Source organism: Centrocercus urophasianus, unplaced genomic scaffold, assembly GCF_019232065.1.
Source record: "Centrocercus urophasianus isolate 14NV4802_14NV808 unplaced genomic scaffold, USGS_Curo_1.0 seq_24, whole genome shotgun sequence".
Classification (NCBI taxonomy): Eukaryota; Metazoa; Chordata; class Aves; order Galliformes; family Phasianidae; genus Centrocercus; species Centrocercus urophasianus.
In genome coordinates, this window is record NW_024884800.1 from 13,575,340 (window position 1) to 13,594,684 (window position 19,345).

At 44.1% G+C, this 19,345-nt stretch overlaps 2 protein-coding genes across 4 annotated transcripts in view; one reads left to right on the forward strand and one right to left on the reverse strand.

The window, feature by feature from the left end:
- Positions 1–2,033: 2,033 nt before the first annotated feature.
- KCNE5 (potassium voltage-gated channel subfamily E regulatory subunit 5) lies at positions 2,034–2,339 on the forward strand. Its single transcript, XM_042825402.1, has one exon. It carries the CDS (start codon positions 2,034–2,036, stop codon positions 2,337–2,339), a length of 306 nt encoding a protein of 101 aa, XP_042681336.1.
- A 6,032-nt stretch (positions 2,340–8,371) lies between these two features.
- NXT2 (nuclear transport factor 2 like export factor 2) overlaps positions 8,372–19,345 on the reverse strand; it is a 71,023-nt gene continuing 60,049 nt past the window's right edge. For 2 of the 3 annotated variants that reach the window (XM_042825321.1, XM_042825322.1), the window contains exons 4-6: positions 11,432–11,518; positions 10,374–10,518; positions 8,372–9,489 (exon numbers count right to left, since the gene is read on the reverse strand). In XM_042825321.1, the coding sequence (XP_042681255.1) occupies positions 9,311–9,489; positions 10,374–10,518; positions 11,432–11,449 (342 nt within the window). In that variant the 5' untranslated portion in view covers positions 11,450–11,518 and the 3' untranslated portion in view covers positions 8,372–9,310. Of the gene's footprint in view, positions 9,490–10,373; positions 10,519–11,431; positions 11,519–14,747; positions 14,804–19,345 lie in introns of those variants that run through there. The other variant, XM_042825320.1, reaches the window with a different exon arrangement.

The window sequence follows — 19,345 nt, forward strand, 5'->3', positions numbered from 1 at the left end:
GTAACCACGCTGCTCTAATGATGGATTAGTCATGTTCTGCAACTACAGGCAATCAAAAAATAAATTCTGGTCACGCATTTATGTATTTAAGGAGCCTGCTTATTAGTTAAGTGCTATTTACATGAGAAAATGTGTTTAAATTTTAGCCCATGAAATGGAAACTCAAGAAACTAAAAGAGACAACAAAAATGATACAAACAACAACATTCCAGTGCTGCTTTTGCATAAAATGCCACAAAGGTGGTTTACAAAATGCAATCCATAAAGCTCTCAGCCACTATTAACATGGAATGCTAAAGGCTGGGCTCAGGTATTTGACACCACTGTGAAGATACCTGAATTAATGAACAGAACACTTTCCCAGTTAACTCAGAGCTGCTGCACAGTAGGTCATTGGTTGGTTTATCTGTTTGTATTTAACACGATGGGGTCACACTGGCCATGGCAAGCATGTTTGTTGTTGGACCATCATCGTCACTTCACTTGATTTGAACGAGTGCTGGCAGCAGAGGGCTGCTTCATCTCTGTACTGCTTTTTTGCTGGGAGCTGCAGCACATAGAACCTTGCTGCACCTGTACTGGGGAAGAGAGATGTCTGGAAGAAAAATTAGATCTGATCTATGGTGGACACTGACGAAAACAAGTGTTCTAATGAAGCCCGCAGCAAATTACCCCAGGTAATTTGTCAAATTTGCATTTACTTTGAGATGTTAGCCTTGACATGAGGCCAATGCCCATTAAAGTAAACAAAGTGAGCTCTGGGGCATGCTGATCCTCAGAGCCCTCACACTTCTAAAGAAAAGAAGCAAATACTTCAACAACAGAGCAGCACAAAACAAAAACTGTTGAATTTTCCATTTCTTCTCCAATTTTGAACTACTGCTACCAGTGAGCTGCTGAGCCTACATAGGAGCTAAGCCCAGCAACATCTGCAACGAGTCTCACACCACAATGACACCTCACAGCAGAGCCCCAGGAGGTGTTGCTGGGTTGTGTTTGTTTGAGATGTGGTATCTAACCTACCTCTTCCTGTTGGCCATGGATCAGTTCGTTACTGATGGCTCCCCCCCCCACAGAGTGGGCACGAAGAATAGGAATACTGTTCTCCTCAGCTGCCTGCTCTACTTTACTTTTTGTTCTTGGAGTCAGAACAAACCCAATCATTTGCTCCTGCAGTTCTAAATGGTTCTGCACAATGAAATTGAGCATCTTCTTTCTACTTGCAACAGAAATGACTGCCTGTGGCACACCTCCCTTTGGTCCTGATGAAGCACGATGCCTGCACATTCCTAACCAAGCATGGCTCTGAAGGGACGTGGTTTTGTAAAAGGGCTCTGCAGAGAAAATCAAAACGGGGCACCTACACACACAGCAGGAAGACACAGCTGACCATATATATGGAGATATATATATGGACAGGCTGTGCCCCTGTAACACGACTGCCACAGCCACCTGTGAGCACAGCAGACAGTGAGCTCAGACAGCAACAGGATGGGCCAGCTGGGAACAGGGACACATGAGGAATTCATATAGAATTCAAAATCCACAGCCATGGGCACAGAGCTCTGAGGAGAAAAAAGTGAAGGGCTTGCTTGCGCCACATCCTCAGTCCCTCTCTACCACACAGGTAGGGAGCAGCCCAACACCAGCCCACCGATATTCAACACTCAAGTCCTTCCGGTCCAGAGCAACAGCCTCTGCAGTTAATTACTGTTTGAATTACTCCAATTCTGCCGTATCTGAGCTGCTCTCCTTCCGGCTGAATCTTTCAAATGGATGACGTTTTCCTTTCTAGAGTAAGGATACGCATTTGACTGAGCTGTGAGGCTGTGGCACGGGCCCCCCCAAACACGCTCCCAGCACCACGCTCTGCTCTGCGTGGCAGCGCTGCAGGGAGGACCTACAGCAGGAGCGCACAGCAGGAGGCAGAGCCCCGCGGCTTTGGGCGGAGCCTCAGCCCTCCCGCACGCACCGTTTCTGACCGAGCTCCGGGCGGATCGGCGCGTCGCCGCCAGAGCTCGGCGCAGCCCGCAATGAACTGCAGCGAGGCGCGGCGGCTGCAGGCGCTGCTGGGCGCAGTGCTGCGGGAGCTGCGCAGCGGAGCCAACGCCAGCGCGGCGGCCGCCGAGCCCGGGGGCGACGCCTCGCTGTACATCCTGCTCATCATGATCTTCTACGGCTGCCTGGCCGGGGGGCTCATCCTGGCCTACACGCGCTCGCGGAAGCTGGAGTCCAAGCACGACCCCTACCACCTCTACATCGAGCGCGACTGGGGCCGCGGCGGCCCGGGCCAGGCGGCCGAGGAGGGCGGACCGGCCGAAGAGGAGCGGCCGCTGTGAGCCCGGGACGGCAGGTTGGCGGTCCTGCCGCCCTGCAACCGGCGGCTGGTCGGTACCGCTTTCCGCAATAAACGCCTGCGCTGCCGTGCGTCCGGATAGCATCACTTATCCCTACAGCTGCAGACATCCCTCAAAATCGGCGCGTGGGCCGTTCTCTCACCGCACCACCGTCACGCTAGCTGCCGCTTTCTGACAGCAAAGCTACAGTTCTAAAGCCCTTCCTCAACTTGGCAGCTGCAACGTTGCGGGGAATGGCCATACATCAGCTGCACGAGGTGACGAGGGGTTTTGTTTTTACAAAAACCCTGAAATTACAGGAGCTTCACATCATGAACCACTGCACCAGGACCACAGCAACGGGGCCTCAGTCACATCAGAGCTTCCGCGAGGAATTCCTTCAACGCAATCAGAATTAAGCTGACTACAACCAACGTTCTCCCATCACAAAGAGCGAATTACTACACATCCAAACCCTTTTCAGTCCTGTCCCAGTGAAGCGTCCATCAGCAGGACCGCAGCCTCCACGAGGCATTACAGACCAACAGCTCAGAAAGTACTGCAAACCTGCAGAGCTCACCTCAGCTGGGCAAGGATAGGGAAGGGGCTGTCACCATTTCCCAAGTACGAGACTTGCACACACTGACTTGGCACAGCCCATCCTATGTCTGCCCCCGGCCCTGCGCCACATGGCAGCAGCTCGTCACACTGAGCAGCCGGCAGGAATCGGCAATTCATCTTTGCAACTCATTCTCAGTTGATGTAAATCCATTACCTGGGAATTTTCAAAAGAAATGCACAGAGCTGCAATCAGGCATTCAGCTCAAGTACTTTCATAAGCCCTCTGTTACCAGAGAAAAGCACCCCTCATCCACCATCACACCCAATTCATTGCTTTTTGCCGGTACGTGAACAGCTGCTTTCGAGGAGGAAGCACAGGAGTCAAACTTCATCAGAAATCTGACAAACACGAGAGCCACTGCCATGGCACCGAGCTGACACGCTGCTCTCACAAAAACAAGGTCACACATCCCATTTGTTTTATGGTTCTGTTGCTTTTTAAAAATATATTTCAATTAAAACATTAAAAGTTAAAGTAAGTTTTGTTACTTATGTACACTGATATAACAGTATATATTTCACATATATATAACAGTATATATTTCACATATATATAACAGTATATATTTCACATGGGCTGCTCTGAAAGTAACGCCCCCTGTTTATGATACTGGTCCTCAACAGGGGCAGCAGCGGTGGGATGGCAGCAGAGGGGCAGATACCTTCCCAGCAGTATCTCATTACCTGCTGCTGCCGTGTGACAGATGGCAGCAGAGGGGCAGTCTGACATGGTGGTGTCTGACGTGAGGTGGGATGAAGCAAAGGGGTGGAATTGAATTCCTGCATGAATGTCAGCTGCCACTCATTACTGCTCTCTGCATGTTTCCAGAGACCACGCAGCGGTGTGAGCACAGTGAGGAGTGGGATTTTGATGAGTATGCAGGCTCTCGTTCATTGCTGGTGAAAACACAGCTGATGAAAAACAGTGCTTTGTAGCTGAGAATTTGCTCTATCGAGTAGTTATGTGCTCTTTGCATCTGTTGTTGCATCTGTGGAAATAACGAGGCGGCACTACTTTCAGAGACCTACATACACGTGGCCCAAAGCAATTCCTCTTCACTCAGTGTGGCCCAGGCAACCCGAGAGGTTGGACATCCATGTGTTAACACTTCAACACATTCAGCATTTAAATGTGCTCTCAGTATGTTTTATTTAGTATCAGTCACTATTTTCCACTGCTCCATTCTACAGATTACCACACAATAGCTGTGGTGGTCCCCCTGCATCAGCACCCAACACCACCAACTACGTATCTTCACAACACAACTCACCCCCCAAATAACACATGATACGCCACACTTAGATCCTGTCTAAAAAAAGGGCAGCCCTTGTGAAAACATTTCAAATAAGGCACAAAATCTCCTGCCAAGTAAGTAACAAAGCACCCCATTCTAATTATCTGCAGTTCCACTGGTACATTTCAACACCTGAAAGAATTACCTGGTCTCGGTCAACTGTAGCACTTTGCAACTTTCATTAGTCCATCTATTCTGCCTTATAGTTACGGTTCAACCAGATGTTTAAATAAGGTAACACGTTATCTGCTGGTTGGAAACCTTAAAGAACAGTGATGCTTCCTGTATTTTCTATGGCTTTGAACAACAAGTCATTTTTTGGGAGCTGATTCTGGCCCTGCGGAAGCCACCACACATCATCACTGCAGAGTGCAATGCTCTCTTAAAGCACTCCCCACTGAGCATATTTGAATTAAAATAATGCCTGGCCACACCACAGCTGGTGCTGCTGCTGCTGTCAATTTTACAGTCTCCAGGAACACCTTGGAAGCGCTTGGGGGAAGACAGCTTTATTTCTGTTCAGGATGCAAGGTGGGTAATCACCACTCAAACACCTCAAGCCTTCACAGCCGGCTCTCACTTCACAGCCCCAGATCCTTCCCTGCTGCACAGGTCGCCAGCCACTCTGTCCCAAACCAGCAGCACTGCATGGGGCTGTTGTGGCCAATGCACAGGACCCAGCACTGGGTCTCACTGAACCTCATACAATTGGCCTCAGCCAATCCAGATCCCACTGTAGTCTTTCCACTCTCAAGCAGTTCAACACTTCCTCCCAACCTGGTGTCATTCACAAACTTACTGGAGGTGCACTGAATCTCCTCATCCAGATCATCCATAAGGTTCTAAATTCAGTAAGTTTCTAAATTCACTTCTGCACACAAGCAAAAATAACTGGTGTTTTATCCCTAGCCATGATTTGTTTTTCCCCAGCATTCCTCACTCTTTATGCTACATCAGCTACCAGAGCTCTTCTCAGAATAATTACTAAGAAGTGATTATTTGCAGTCTCACTAAAATTCATACCTTCAAACACAGCAAAAACATTACAATATAGTTAGCATTACTTGCTTCTAGAACAACACCTGTTTCTGCACAGACTCTGACCCTGTGCTGCCATCCTCTTCATTACCAGCAACCAAAAGCCATCCACACTAAGTGATCATCAGTCATTCAACATCAACAACCAAATAAATAGAACGAAGCATGTGAATTACCACATGAAACACTCCTTATTCAAGTGCCTTGTTTCTTCTTAGCACAGAAAGAGCAGAGGCTCAACAATGTGTTACCAGATTGTAAATACTTGTTTTTCCAGAATCTTGGATTGTAAATATAAAATTGTTTGGCTTCATCCAAATACTTCATTCAAATGTTTGTTGGACAGCAGTCAAAACAACAGTAAATTTCTATAGGAGGATGTAAGGACAGTAAGGAGAGGCAACAGCAATTTTGGATCACCCAAGGGTAGCGTCCCAGCCCAGTAACAGAGGAGGAATCACTTACCCCTTCCTGAGAATCAGGGCTTGCCCAGCACTCCAAAAGCAGCATCTCCAAGCAGATGCTTCCCTTGTGGCTGCCAGCCCTTCAATGAGGTCAGAGAGGGGCAGATCCTGGGCCCACCCCTTCTGGTCACACTGGTGAATTGCTTCCACCTGTGCTCCCAGGGCTGGCTACGCCCCTGCACCAGGTGCTCAGTCACTGGTTCAGGCCAGTGATCTCCATACAGTGGGAAACATCAATCTGAGATTGATGTTCTGGCCAGCTCAACAGCATTTACTGCTTCACAGTGCTCTTGGCATTTGCTAGAGGATTACTTATTACTCCAAGTAACTTTTCTGACACATCGCCTGTTCTGCAGTGTCCCAGCACCAGCTGCAACAATCAGAACACATAACTCACAGCTAGAACACAAGCAGTAAAGATAAAGAAGCCACAAATTATTTCCTGAACTTTAATATCTTAAGAACAAGCTACGAAAATGTCTTAAGGAAAAAAAAGGGGCTTTCTCTTTTTAAAATGGAATCTTACAAGAAGTCTTTTAACAACTCTGAAAACTTACAAAATATATCCAAGTGCTGACAAAACAGCATTTCTTTTATAATGTGCTTTTTCCCAGTCATGGTAATGAAATGCAAGCATATCAAAAGTGTCATTTGCATCACAAGAACAAACCGCTTTTCTCCATCCCGAGGAACAGTACAAGCATGTTAGGTCAATTTAACTGCAGTGTGGTCGAATAACAAAGCAACATTAAGAACAATGACTTACAAAGACAATACAGGGAAAGCACACAACACAGAACGTCTATCAAGACTTCAGCTGCCACAGCTTAGTAAGTGGAAGTGCTTCACCTGGCTTTGTTTCACTGTCTGGTTGTATATTACCGACTTGGGATCAAGCAAAACTTAATAGTTTGCTTATCAAGCAAAACATATTTGTTCCTGGTTACAGTTCAGAGCATAAATATGTTCACTTCTCGGATGTCTGGCGTAAACTTCAGACATTACAGCACAGTCGACAAGAAGGAACATTAAACCAGCACTGACTGATTTGGTACGTAACGGAATAAAAAGCAGTTCTATGTTTTCTTCTGTTAACTTCACCGCAGGAGTGATAACAAGCTGCAGCATCCCTAACTTATCCAGCTACTTGGAAAGAGGCTTTCTGTCTGTAAATAGACAGCACACAGCTAGTACTTTCCCCTGGACTAAAGCAGCTCATCTCTAATAAGCTTCCCTCCCAATATCCCCATATGCACACCAAGTCCAATTCCAACTATACATCTTACTAAATAAGAGTATAAACCACGTCTGTGCATCTAGGCAGGCAGTAAGCCTCCTACATAACACGTCTGGCAGGCCTTTTTTTTTTTTAAATATTATTTGCAGAAGCCAGATTTAAAGGCAGTGTACATTTAAATAGCACGAAAATAATCGATAGGAACAAAACGATCAAAACATTGTCTCAGATATTCAAAATCTCCCACTCTGCATAGAAAAGAGCTTCAAAATCAGTATACAAATCAGAACTTGGATCCAAACATCCAGTAAGTATTTACTCCCAGAACAAGCTTATTAGGTGCAAGTATAAGTGTGTGTCCTGGCAAATGTGTTCAGAGTTTGAAGGTAAATGTTACAGGTGCACCCATTGCTACATTTCAAGAGACAAAACCCGTTTGGTGCGTGTAAGCAGGCTGTAACACTGCTGATGGAACCAAGAACAAACAAGGAAAGCACAGCACACCAGTCACAGTTCTACAGTGCTGTGTGAGAAACAGGCAAACTGAGGGTTCTCTTCTCAAATTCATAGAAGAAATGCAAATATATAAACCCCATATATTCTGTTAAGAACAAACTGAATAAAGCAATCCTTTCTTCACTACACACAGACATAACAATGCATTTACAGTATTTACAATTTTCAAGAATTCTGGATTTTTTACATTGCTTGCAGAAACCAAGTATTCCTCAGGTTGAAAACAAACAGTTACACAGTAGCTTCAGAAACCACTCAGTATAGCAGCAGTTTCTGAAGCAAGTCAGGTTACCAATTCCAACGTACATCCCACGATGTAAAGAGCACCTTTACATTATATAAAGCCACTCATTTCACCTAAGTACCCCGTTATCTGTAGGATAATATCACACCAACCACAGGTGTTTTATACACGCTAGAAACTGCTCATTTTCACAGTTTTCCAATTTAGGTAATAGAACCAAGTGAGCTGCAGTCCTAATGGCTGCTGCTGTCACTGCAATAGTATTAACAATTTCCCCTCGTGTATTTTCATTAGCAAGCAAGTGTATTATCACATGTAAAACTATATGAAAACATCCATATTCAGATGTACTTTATAAGTTCCCAAGTTAAGATAGGCAATCTTCTAGCCTGCACCCATGAAAACTGTTTATGAAAGCTGCTGCTTAAAGCAAGAAAAAAATACAATAGAATGAATATGGAAAATGTTAAAGAAACATGAAAACTGTAATAAAAATCTGCTGACAAGGAAGGTAGTACTTGTGTTCAGACCTTCTTTTTCTAAGTTAAAAGTAATCAAGGAACCCGTTCTGAATAACAGCACCGAAGAGAAAAATTGAAGACTTCACAGTAACACACACCTTTAGTGTCTTTTTTTTATTATTATTACAATATTTTCTGAAAAAATAACAGGGATTCAAAAATTGCAGACTTTAGATGGGAAGAATATTCCGTCCTTCACAGTGACAGAACTGACAGAGCAGACAGAAATGATGTTACTGACCTATTTCTTACACTACAAGACTTCAAAACAAAAACTGCGGCTGAAGTCCTTCACATGTATTTGACGAGTTGTTGGCACTGAAGTTCTGAGTTATTCAGTATTCCCTAAATATGAACTAATATAAATTAACAATCACCAAATTCTGAGATGCTTAAGTCAAAAGAAAACCTGACAAGATACAGTCCTTCCATCTCAGTGAAGGTAACACTAGGTTTCCAACAGACTATTTGAGAGATCATACACTCACAGGCTGTATTTGCAACTTTCACAAAGAGCAGAAATCACTGCCAGTCCTCACAAGCCTCTTACAACCAGGAGCAGGTAGCTCTGAGAATTCTATGTACACGCCGCGGGCATCTTCTTCAAAAGAGCTAAGATGCTACTGTAAAAACAGGCCTGTTCAAATTGAAGCAGTTACACGTTTGGTCAGAACTATACAATAAGAGAATTCTGTGTTCAAAGTTTCTGCGTTACATACAAAAAGTCTGTAAGTGGCAGCACAGCTGCACGTAAGGCATTTTAGGAATGATTCCAACACAGCTCATTACCTTCAGCATTTCCTTAGGTTCGACTCCTTCGGCATTTCATTACCTTCAACTAACATGAGCAACCCGTTACATTTTCAGATCGTTTATTATTAAAGCCAACGGCCACTGGGATTGAGCCTGAGACATCCGCAGACCTTCCATAACGACAGATGCAACACGAAGACTGAGCGCAGCCCGCAGTCAGAGCGGCCAGCTGAACAGCCAGCTTCATGCCGTGCAATGAGAGGTCGCTTCCCGCACCGCTCCTCGCTAGTTGGCCCAGTCCTGAAAGCGGAAACAGTCACTCGCGATCTTCCACACCGTGCTGTTGGATGTGGCCTGTGCTGTCAGCAAGAAGTTCTGGTTGAAGTAGCGCTGCTTGTTGCCATCAAATTTTACTGTCCCACAAGTCACCACGAGGACTGTTGTCTGGCTTTGAGTAGCTTGCTCTTCACATGAAGAAAAAACAAAGAAAACAACCCAAACAAAGACTAACAGGTGAAAGAAGTAGGAAACGCGCATTTTATTCAATTCTGTTACACTAGTTACAGGCTAGCAGTTGGTTACACGTCCATGAGAAATACAGCTTTCTTACATCACTTCCATGTAGACAACGGTGTATTCACTCACCAACAGCACTTTTCACTGGGTTTTACATTTCCATCTAATGTTGTTCATTTGAGACCGCTATAAACATCCTCCCATCTTTTTAGAAAAAGCTCTCTTTGTTTGATACGTGTATGTATCCAGCAAGTTGCATACACGTTCTCCTCTCCCTCCTATATTAGCTTGTATCCTTTCACAGCAAAGGAAAGCAAGCATGCTTGACCACAGGCTTTTGCCTTATACTGCAGAAATATTCCTCAGAAGTCATTTACTAACTTCTCAATTGTGTAAGCATTTCTTTAGCAATTGCTAATTAGAAATCGAATGAACTTAGCATCTATTCAAGATGTAAAGAAGTCAGAGCACATACAGATTAATAATCTGTCCCACATATTATTGCATGGCAGCAGCAGAGGCTACAGCAGAGGTCTCTCGACTCGCACACCGTCAAGGACAACATCATCTGTTAAGATCAACCTTTCCAATACATGAGAACACAACACATCTGAACACAATCTTAACAAAAAAAGAACATTTTCCCAGACATGAGGTATAGTGTGGAGTTGCTGCACCTCCTGGTTTTGTGCTTTATTTATGCACAGCTTTACCTTCCAACCCTCAATATTTTCACTAATAAACAGTCCCTAGAGAAATATTGAGCACTGTTACGTTGTATTTCTATATCAATACTTATAAAATGACTAAATAAATAGTAATAGAAGCTTACCATGAACAGGCTGGCAGTCCAACACATTAACCTGGAATTCACTGGATGGCAACATTTCAAAAAACTCATTCAGTGCCTCTTGTCCAGAGACTGCGTTTCCATTCCAAATTAATGTTGCTTTGTCCAAATACAGCCTGGTCAGAGCCTGAGGGATTACAAACAGACATATTTGGGGACAGAGGGTAAGCACATACAGTGCACAACGTCTCAACATAGGAATTGAAAGAATGTTTTGTATTACCAATTACTTCTGCTCCCTGAGGAAATAAAATGCCTTCCTCAACTATTAAGTTCTAAAAAATAGTGCTCCTGAACAAAAATTGAAATAGAAGCACGTTTTGCTTTATGACTAGTAAAGTGACTTGTACCTCTAAATTTCAATACTGATGGCATTTCCTAGTGATGTAACTGAGCTGCTTGCTAACAAAAGGAAAGCGCTACCAGTGCAGAATTAGCTCACTATCGATTTTGTGTACACAAATGCAACACCAGTAGTCAGAAAGTATGATTTCAGGTAAAAAGAAACAAGACTGGGAGCAGTGGAACCATGCAAGAGGACAATTATGTGCAGCAGAGCAGAACCTTCCCAGTATTTCATAAGCTGCAGCTTATGGGCCATTATCTCTCAAGGAAGCTGTTGCTACATCTGTGCCTATCCTGCCTGAGCACAATATGACTATGCAGTAACATGCAGCTGCTGATACTTTCACGTTCACCTACATTTTTTAAATTACAACTATAATACATGGTACCTCAGAGGTCAGCTAACAAATTCTGCACCTCTAACATGTATCTGGATTTGAACTGAACTACTATGCTGAAGAACAGTGAGGTAATTGCTAACAGGGCCCCTTTCTGAACAGTGCTGTGCAGTAACACAAAGCAATCCTTTACAGGGCAGCCTAGGAGGCCAAGCTGAGACCTCTGCTCCAATGCAATTCACAGGAACCAACTTCAACTGTAAGTACTTGAAGACTTTCTTTCAAGTGTAATGGTAGCTAGAAAAGCACATGAAACTATCCAAAACAGTTCAAGGTATTGGTAAAACATGTACATACCCTTCTTCTTTTATCCATAGTCTCATAATAAATGTTGACAAATTCTTCTGCAGCTCTGCAGGCTTGATCCACATAGGTTTTGAAATCCTGGAGGTAAAAAAAAAAAAAAAAAAAAAAAAAAAAGACAAAAAGCTTAAGTATTTTTTCGTTTCATATTTAATTACAATATACTATATTATTATTTATATTCTGTGCAAACTAGCCATCTAAGCAGTAGCTCTCACTAGTGAGCAGCCAAAATCACTGTATTCTCCACTCTCACTGAAAGATGACGTCAAGCAATGCTGAAACTGATTGCAAACTGCTTTTCTACTTCCTGGAAGTATCTCATTAGCTTCCAGCAAGCCTTAGGACTCATCTCTGAATGCTGGTTTATTTATTGTATTGAAATTGAAAATGGTTGCATTGGAAAATGGGCTCCATCTGGTTGAAGCGTTGTGAACGCACAAGCATTCAGTGAAAAGAGCTGCTGCTTTCTGTGATGGATGTTCTGAATTAAAGGAACGAAATGTATCCAACACGTTGCTGAAAATGAACTCCATCACACCACCACACTTGATTTTTTTAAACCAAATTCATAGGGGTATTTTAAAGTATCTCTATAGAAAGAGAGATATATGCAAAAAGTAATAATAGTTCTACTTGGACATATAGCAGGGAAAGAGAGTGCCCACTGGCATGCTGAACATTCTACTACTATTAATCACTCCAGTTCTGCATCCACAAGAACTAAGCACCTCTCACATCTTTTTTTAATCACTTGATGTCACAATACTGAACTGGGATCTCATTTGGTAACTTATTCAGTTTGTTTACTAAACAGCAATATCTCAATTTCCTGCCTACAGACCTGTGAGGACTACTCCAAGAGCAATGCCTCCTATTTTGTGATGTTGGTTCACTGTGTCAGAGGCAGATGGTGGTGGTACAGCAGCAGAGCTGAACCTTCCCACCAATATCCCATTACGTTTTGTGCCATGTGACAGATGGCAGCAGAAGGGCAGCCTGACATGGTGACTGACATGGAAGTGAGGATGAAGCAAAGAAGTGGAACTGAATTCCTCTGTGTGGAAGACATGGCACCTACTGCCACTCATCAACGCTTGCTGAATGTTTTTGGAGACCAATCAGTGGGTGTGAGCACAGTGGGGGGAGCAGTGCATTGCAGCAGTGGTGGCAGTGACAGCTCAGCACGCAGGCTCTTGTTCATCACTAGTGAAAAAGCACAGCTAATGGCGGTGACTGTGGTGGAAAACAGTGTTTTGTAGTTGAAAACTTGTTAGAATGGCAAGGATGGACTCTTTTCAGTGGTGAATGGAGACAGGACAAGGGGAAACGGCCAGGAACTGCAGCACAGGAAGTTCTGCACAAATGTGCGAAGGAACTTCTTTACAGTGAGGTGACGGAGCACTGGAACAGGCTGCCAGGGAGGTGGTGGAGTCTCCTGCTCTGGAGATGTTCAAGACCTGCCTGGATGCCGACCTGTGCGACCTGCTGTAGGGAACCTGCTTTGGCAGGGGGTTGGACTCGATGATCTCTGGAGGTCCCTTCCAACCCCTACAATTCTGTGATTCTGTGATTCAATCACACAGCGCTATTGTGCTCCTTGTGTATGTTGCAGTTCCCATGAAAACACATAGGAGGCAATACTTACAGAGCAAGCTACTTGTAATCTTTAATTTCGTTTCGTAATGATGTTTTGTTTAAAGTGTTATAATTTCTCATTCTTCTATTTCAACATTACATTCTCAACATTTATAATCCCATCAGTACATCACAACTCTGTTATTCTTCTTGGTCGTCTTTAATGAATACATACTAAAACTACCACCAGTTCCTACATTACCCCAAGAAACACTTTTACTTGGAAAAATTTCCATGCTGCAAAATACTCACCAGCATATCAAATAACCTCTGCTTACTCTATAGGGACAAATTGTCTCGCATTACTACTTTTTTAAATTCCCTGTGGATGGACATGACACTGTTCTTCTCCATCTCCTCCAACAGTTTCTGTACCCAGAGGCCAATTCTCGAGCCAAAGGCACTGTATTCCTGCAAGTGCCAACAGAAACTGTGACACCGTGAGATAAGGAGTGTCGGAGCACCCACTGGTGAGCAGTAATCATAACCTGACTGGTTAGTTATTTGGGGCAGATGGCTGTTATTACTCCATCAGCATGCATTTGCACACACGCTTTCTAACCAGGAGCCAAACATGCTGCCAGTTAGTCACCGCACAGACAAAACAGGTGTGATGGAGACCAACAGAGAAACACCAGGGTAAAGCAAAGAGCAGTTAGGGAACCTGTAATGTATAATCATAGAATCCCTAGAGTTGGTAGGGACCTCTGAGGGCCACATGGTCCAACTTCCTGAAATGAACAGGGACAACAGAGCTAGATCAGGGCCTTATCCAGCCTCGCCTTGAAAGTCTCTGGGGATTTTATAGGGATTTAAGTCAAACAGAAAATAAGCTGCATAAGTTTTAATACTCAGAACAAGTTCTTTTTAATGGTAACCCTGTACACATATTTAGAAACCTCCTCAGACATCTGATCTGGCCTCTCACTCAAAGGTCAGCTCTGAGGTCTGATCTAGCTTCCAAGACAGGCCTGACTACTTGGAGTCCTAGCTCTAATCACATTATGAACATCTGTAAGGATGGAGATTTCAGTTTCTCACTGCTGCCACTCCAACACCCAACCAGCTCACAGGGAAATCTTTCTTCTTGGCATTTAACAAGAACGTGGTACTCAAATTACTACTTTTTTGGAAGACTCTGATGACAATTCCCAAACGTTAGTTTTCCCTTTAATACTCCACCACCTATTCAGGGCCCGAAGCCCTTCAGCCACAGACTGCTCAGGCGTCCTATAACTCACAAGCCCACGGCCTGGAGTACTGAGCTTCAGGCGGCCGCGGGCGCCGAACCCCGTGGGCCCCGCGTGCCCACATAGAGGGCGGGACGGGGAGGAGCCGGCCTCTGGCCGACGGCAGTCAGAGCCGCTCGGGCAACGCGAGCAGCTAAGGAGCAGAGACCGCCCGCTGTCCCTCTCTCCCCTCCGCCGCCGCCCGCCCCACGCGGGCATCCCCTCATCTCCAGAAGCGCTGCGCCCGGGCCCGGGACGGAGAAGGCCAGGCAGAACCGCGCTCCGCTCCGGGCCGCCTCCGTGCGAGGCCGCAGCTCCCCGCCTCACAACCGTGGCCCTGACCGGCGGCTCCACCCGCTCCACCGCGAAGACCCTGCAGCAGTAACCGCGCCCGAGCCCCAGCCCAGGCTGTCCCCGGCGCGGCGGGCGGCGCGAGGACTTACCACAGAGGCGGCCATGAGGCGGCAGCAGGCGCTCCAGGCCCCTCCCGGCGCGAGGCGGGCGGCGGAAGTGCGCTGCGATCAACGGCCGCCACTTCCGGCCGCGCTCAGCCAAGAGCGCTTCCGGCCCGCCACTCGCTGCCTTCGGGGCCGCCGGTTCGAGACTGACTTGTGAAGAACTGAATGTGGTTCAAGTGCAGAGCGGCACAGGGCATGGCTCCGTTGTGGTTAATTTAATGATCTTTTCCCTGCTGCCCCTTATTGCGGCTGGAGGGCTGCGGACGTAAAACTGGGTCGCTGTCTCTGTTTTTCCCACCTGTTTCAGATCTGCTCTTGCTCCCCCTCGCGCACCCCTCGGGGACTGCTGGGGAGCGGACGGGGAATTTGGGTCAGGGCATCTGAGGCCGTGCCCTTTGGTAGATTGAATCACGTCCAGCAGCGTCAGCTGCGTGCTCATTTGTCATTGCTGTGTAGGAGTTGTAAAGCTGAGAAACAACGTGACCCACTGGATTAACATCTGCTCCCTGAAGATTGCTTAACAGAAAAGTTCAGACGCCTTCCCGTTTGAAATCTCAAGTCTGTTGCCGTGTCACTACATTACCACATTCCTTCTTTGCTTTAAATTAACAGAAGTGCTTCATAATAATAATAAAAAAAGAAGTATCATCAATTTCCAAATAGAAAAGCAAGGTGTTGGAATGATACGGGATTTGTTCCAGATCACAAAGGGAGACAGCTGCAGAACCAAAAACTGTAATCCTAATCTTTTATCTTCACCACATAAATATCCTTGCTACACTGGATTACTAAGAATTACCCCTATCTGTTATCTTCATTCTCTATTCCCTGTTTATTTTCTTCATACGGGTGCCAATGCGTCTGAAAAGTACAATGCTGTGTTCCTTTTCTGCGGATTCAATTTGTAGGAAATGACCACCATAAATCCCAATGGAGCAAAGGAATTACATTTGTGTTATTACAGAGACTGTGAATTGCCTGCGCTGAACAACAGAGCTGTGACAAATGCTCATTTGCATTACCCCCTCATTTACTCATGTGCACCTGTGGAGCCTGGAACAGGCTTAGCAAAGCCTTTCTGCTGGCAGACTATGTGCAGTTTTCCATCTTTCAAACACATTGAGAAAAAGATTTTTTAATCTCTTTTTTTATCAGTGTCTTCTCCAGTAAAGTAAGTAACACTTTAGGAATAAAGCCAGAAATAGTAAGAACTGAAGTAGCTAATTTGTTCAAACAACCTTTCTGTCAGGTCAGGATTTCTGTCTACAAATACACTTTTTTTTTTTCATTCACAAATACTTTATGATCACTGCAGGTAGGATCAGAATCCTACTTTTCCAGCAGGATTCACTGCAGACTTTCCTCTGTAAGGTAGGGAGGTGAATAATTCATAGATTCCCCATGCTGCTGCCTGCCTGCCTGCCTTAGCACCAGTCACTACTCAGTGGAATGTCAAATGATAGATGCATACGGGTGTGAAACTCATTTTCAGCTTCTTCTAAAGATGACACAAAATTCCAGATATTGCTTTAGAGCAATGACTTCGTATTGGGACCATGAAGTCTAATTGGGGAAAGCAGGAAGAAAATTCTTTCCCTCATAGCAAGTTGTGTGTGAGACATTACTGTGAGAGCAGCACACAGTGGCCAAAATGTATTTAGTTCTACACAGAGACCAAGAAACAGAAATCCACCACTACAATATTTAAAAAATAAAGGCAGTAGCAAGAAATGTAAAATGTTTGCATGCAGTATGTAACTCTTCAAAGACACATTAGAAATATGAGATAGTCAGAACAAATGAATATCACTTAAAGAAATACTTCTGGAAAGATCAAAAGAGTCCAGGATACTTAATAACAAGGCAACAATAGAAAGTTAGAAGCACAGAGACATCCTCCAAAAAAATGAAAATGTTTTCAAATGGACAGGGGAGAAAAATATACTTTGGCTATGAGATTTAACAAGAAAGCAAGGCAAATCAAAATAGTTCTGAGAAACATTTTACTAAGGCAGAAACACTATGAATGTAATCCTTTTTCATACACATCAAAAGCAAGAAGTTCTGCCAAAAATCTGCAAGGCCAACGAGCAAGCAGTGTGCATCAAAAGAAGACAAGGCTGTAAGAAAATTAAACAAACTCTTCATGTCTTTGATCAACATGAAGAAGTTTATAAAGTATCTTATATTACAACCTTTCTTAAAAGGGAAAGAAATGGAGGATATGTCACACAGAATCACAGAATTGTAGGGGTTGGAAGGGACCTCCAGAGATCATCTAGTCCAACCCCCTGCCAAAGCAGGTTCCCTACAGCAGGTCGCACAGGTCGGCATCCAGGCAGGTGTTGAACATCTCCAGAGCAGGAGACTCCACCACCTCCCTGGCAGCCTGTTCCAGTGCTCCGTCACCTCACTGTAAAGAAGTTCTTGCGCACATTTGCGTGGAACTTCCTATGCTGCAGTTTCTGGCCGTTTCCCCTTGTCCTGTCTCACACACTGCAGAAAAGAGTCCGTCCTCGCCACTCTGCCTTAGATATTTATAGACCTGGATCAGGTCCCCTCTCAGTCTTCTGTTCTAGAGGCTGAACAGACCCAGTTCACTCAGCCTTTCTTCATAGGAGAGATGTTCCAGGCCCTTCACCATCTTCGTGGCCCTCTGCTGAACTCTTTCCAAGAGATCCCTGTCTTTTTGTACTGGGGAGCCCAGAACTGGACGCAGTGCTCCAGATGAGGCCTCACCAGGGCAGAGCAGAGGGGGAGGATCACCTCGACCTGCTGGCCACGCTCTTTTTAATGCATCCCAGAATGCCATTGGCCCTCTTGGCCACAAGGTCATGAAGTGAAATGTCAGTACGAAAGGTTTTAGAACAAATCCATAAAACAAATAGCAACTAATCGTCAAGTTGTGTGCCAGTTTATGTGCATACTAACAATGATGGCATGTAATTTGTAAATCACAATAGGCTCTGTCCTCAAGGAATAGAAAGTTGCAAATGTGGGGCTGGTTTTCTGTGAAGAGCTCCAAAATGGATCCTCAGAACAATGGACCAGTAAATCTGATGTTTGCCCTACAAAAATTGGTAGAAACTATAACAAAGAAGGTAGATACTTGATTAAACACGACATATTAGAGCAGACTCAACGTGGTTATTTAGGGAAAAGTTATGCTTCACAAATCTATTCGTTCTTCAAAATACCTAAGAATCACGTGGAGGCAGAGCCTTGCTAGTAAGCAGTTCTTCTTCTATGTGATTTCCTTAAACTCTGAGATTTTGCTAATCCACGGTTCTAGAATTATCATACTTGGAAGCAGATAAATAGTTTTAATACGAAATTTTTATTTTTCAAGTTCAACTACCAATCCAAGTTATGCCAGCAGAATAGTACTCACCTGTTTTATTCAACACAGGTTTGTAGTATTTTTGCTGAAGTTTTTGATGATTAACCAAAATTAGACTGCTAGAACACTCAGCTAAATCTGTCTTCCTGAAAATACAATTTCCTTACTTAGAAAGTATCATTTGCAAAGGAAACAAAACACTGCATCTACCCCCTTCAGGTACTTTTCCTGAGCAAGCCTTCAATTTGGGTGTTTATGCCTTCCACTAGTATGGGCAGGCATAATTTCCATTTTCTGTCTATGCTGTATATTGTCCAAATATTCCCTAAATAGGCATTTGAATTTAGTTCAAGTAATAACCAAGCATAATTCATAACTTCTCTTCAAAAGCCCAGTTATATTCCTAAGAGTTTCTCAGCCTTTATCTCCACTCCCGTACCTCCAGCCAACCCAACCACACACCCCAACCTTTTCTGTTCTGGAAAGAATGCATAAGGTACAAATGCCAGAATGATTCACCAGCGATGATGCTGAAGTGCTATGTGGAGGTCAAGCAGTTTACAGCAAGATGATTCACCAAAATATATCTGAAGATGATTTGTGGAATATGCAACTGTACTTCCCATATGGAAGGCAGTTAGTTTAGGTCTTACAGACCAAACCAGCAGTAAAGGTTTAACTGTCAAAGTAGCTGGGATCAGCTATTACAACTGTGAGATGAATTAGACATATGGGGTATTTTTCATTCTGTAATCAGTAATACTAACAATTAAAAGTTTTTGTTGGAAAGCTTCCCAAATAGCTCCTAGAGAGAACAATGGATTAAAACTCTACTCACGAGTAAATGGCAAATGGGATGACATGCATATAGCACAAATACCTGTGTGGAGATACGAAGCAGCTTTAAGAGGTGACTGCTTTGTAACTTCAGTCAAATTTACTCAAAATATCGTAATTAATAACAACTAAAAATGTATTCAGTTTACAACAACGTATTCAGCCATCTGTGTTCTACCAGTTGTTGATTTTTTTTTTTTCCCATCAGTTGATACTCTGTTAATTAAAAGTGTTAGCAAAGTTCTGGACGATTTCAGAATCATTGAAAAAAATAATTTTTATTGTAAGTTATTTTGATACGAGGTGAGTAATGACGACAGAATGAATGCAGAATTCATTTTTTTTCCATAATATCCTCCCATGAGGACATTATGCATTGGCACCTATGCAAAAATGAAGCCAGACT

Excerpts from the sequence above, each read along its gene's own strand:
- KCNE5 (XM_042825402.1), top strand. The coding sequence starts at position 2,034 with ATGAACTGCAGCGAGGCGCGGCGGCTGCAGGCGCTGCTGGGCGCAGTG.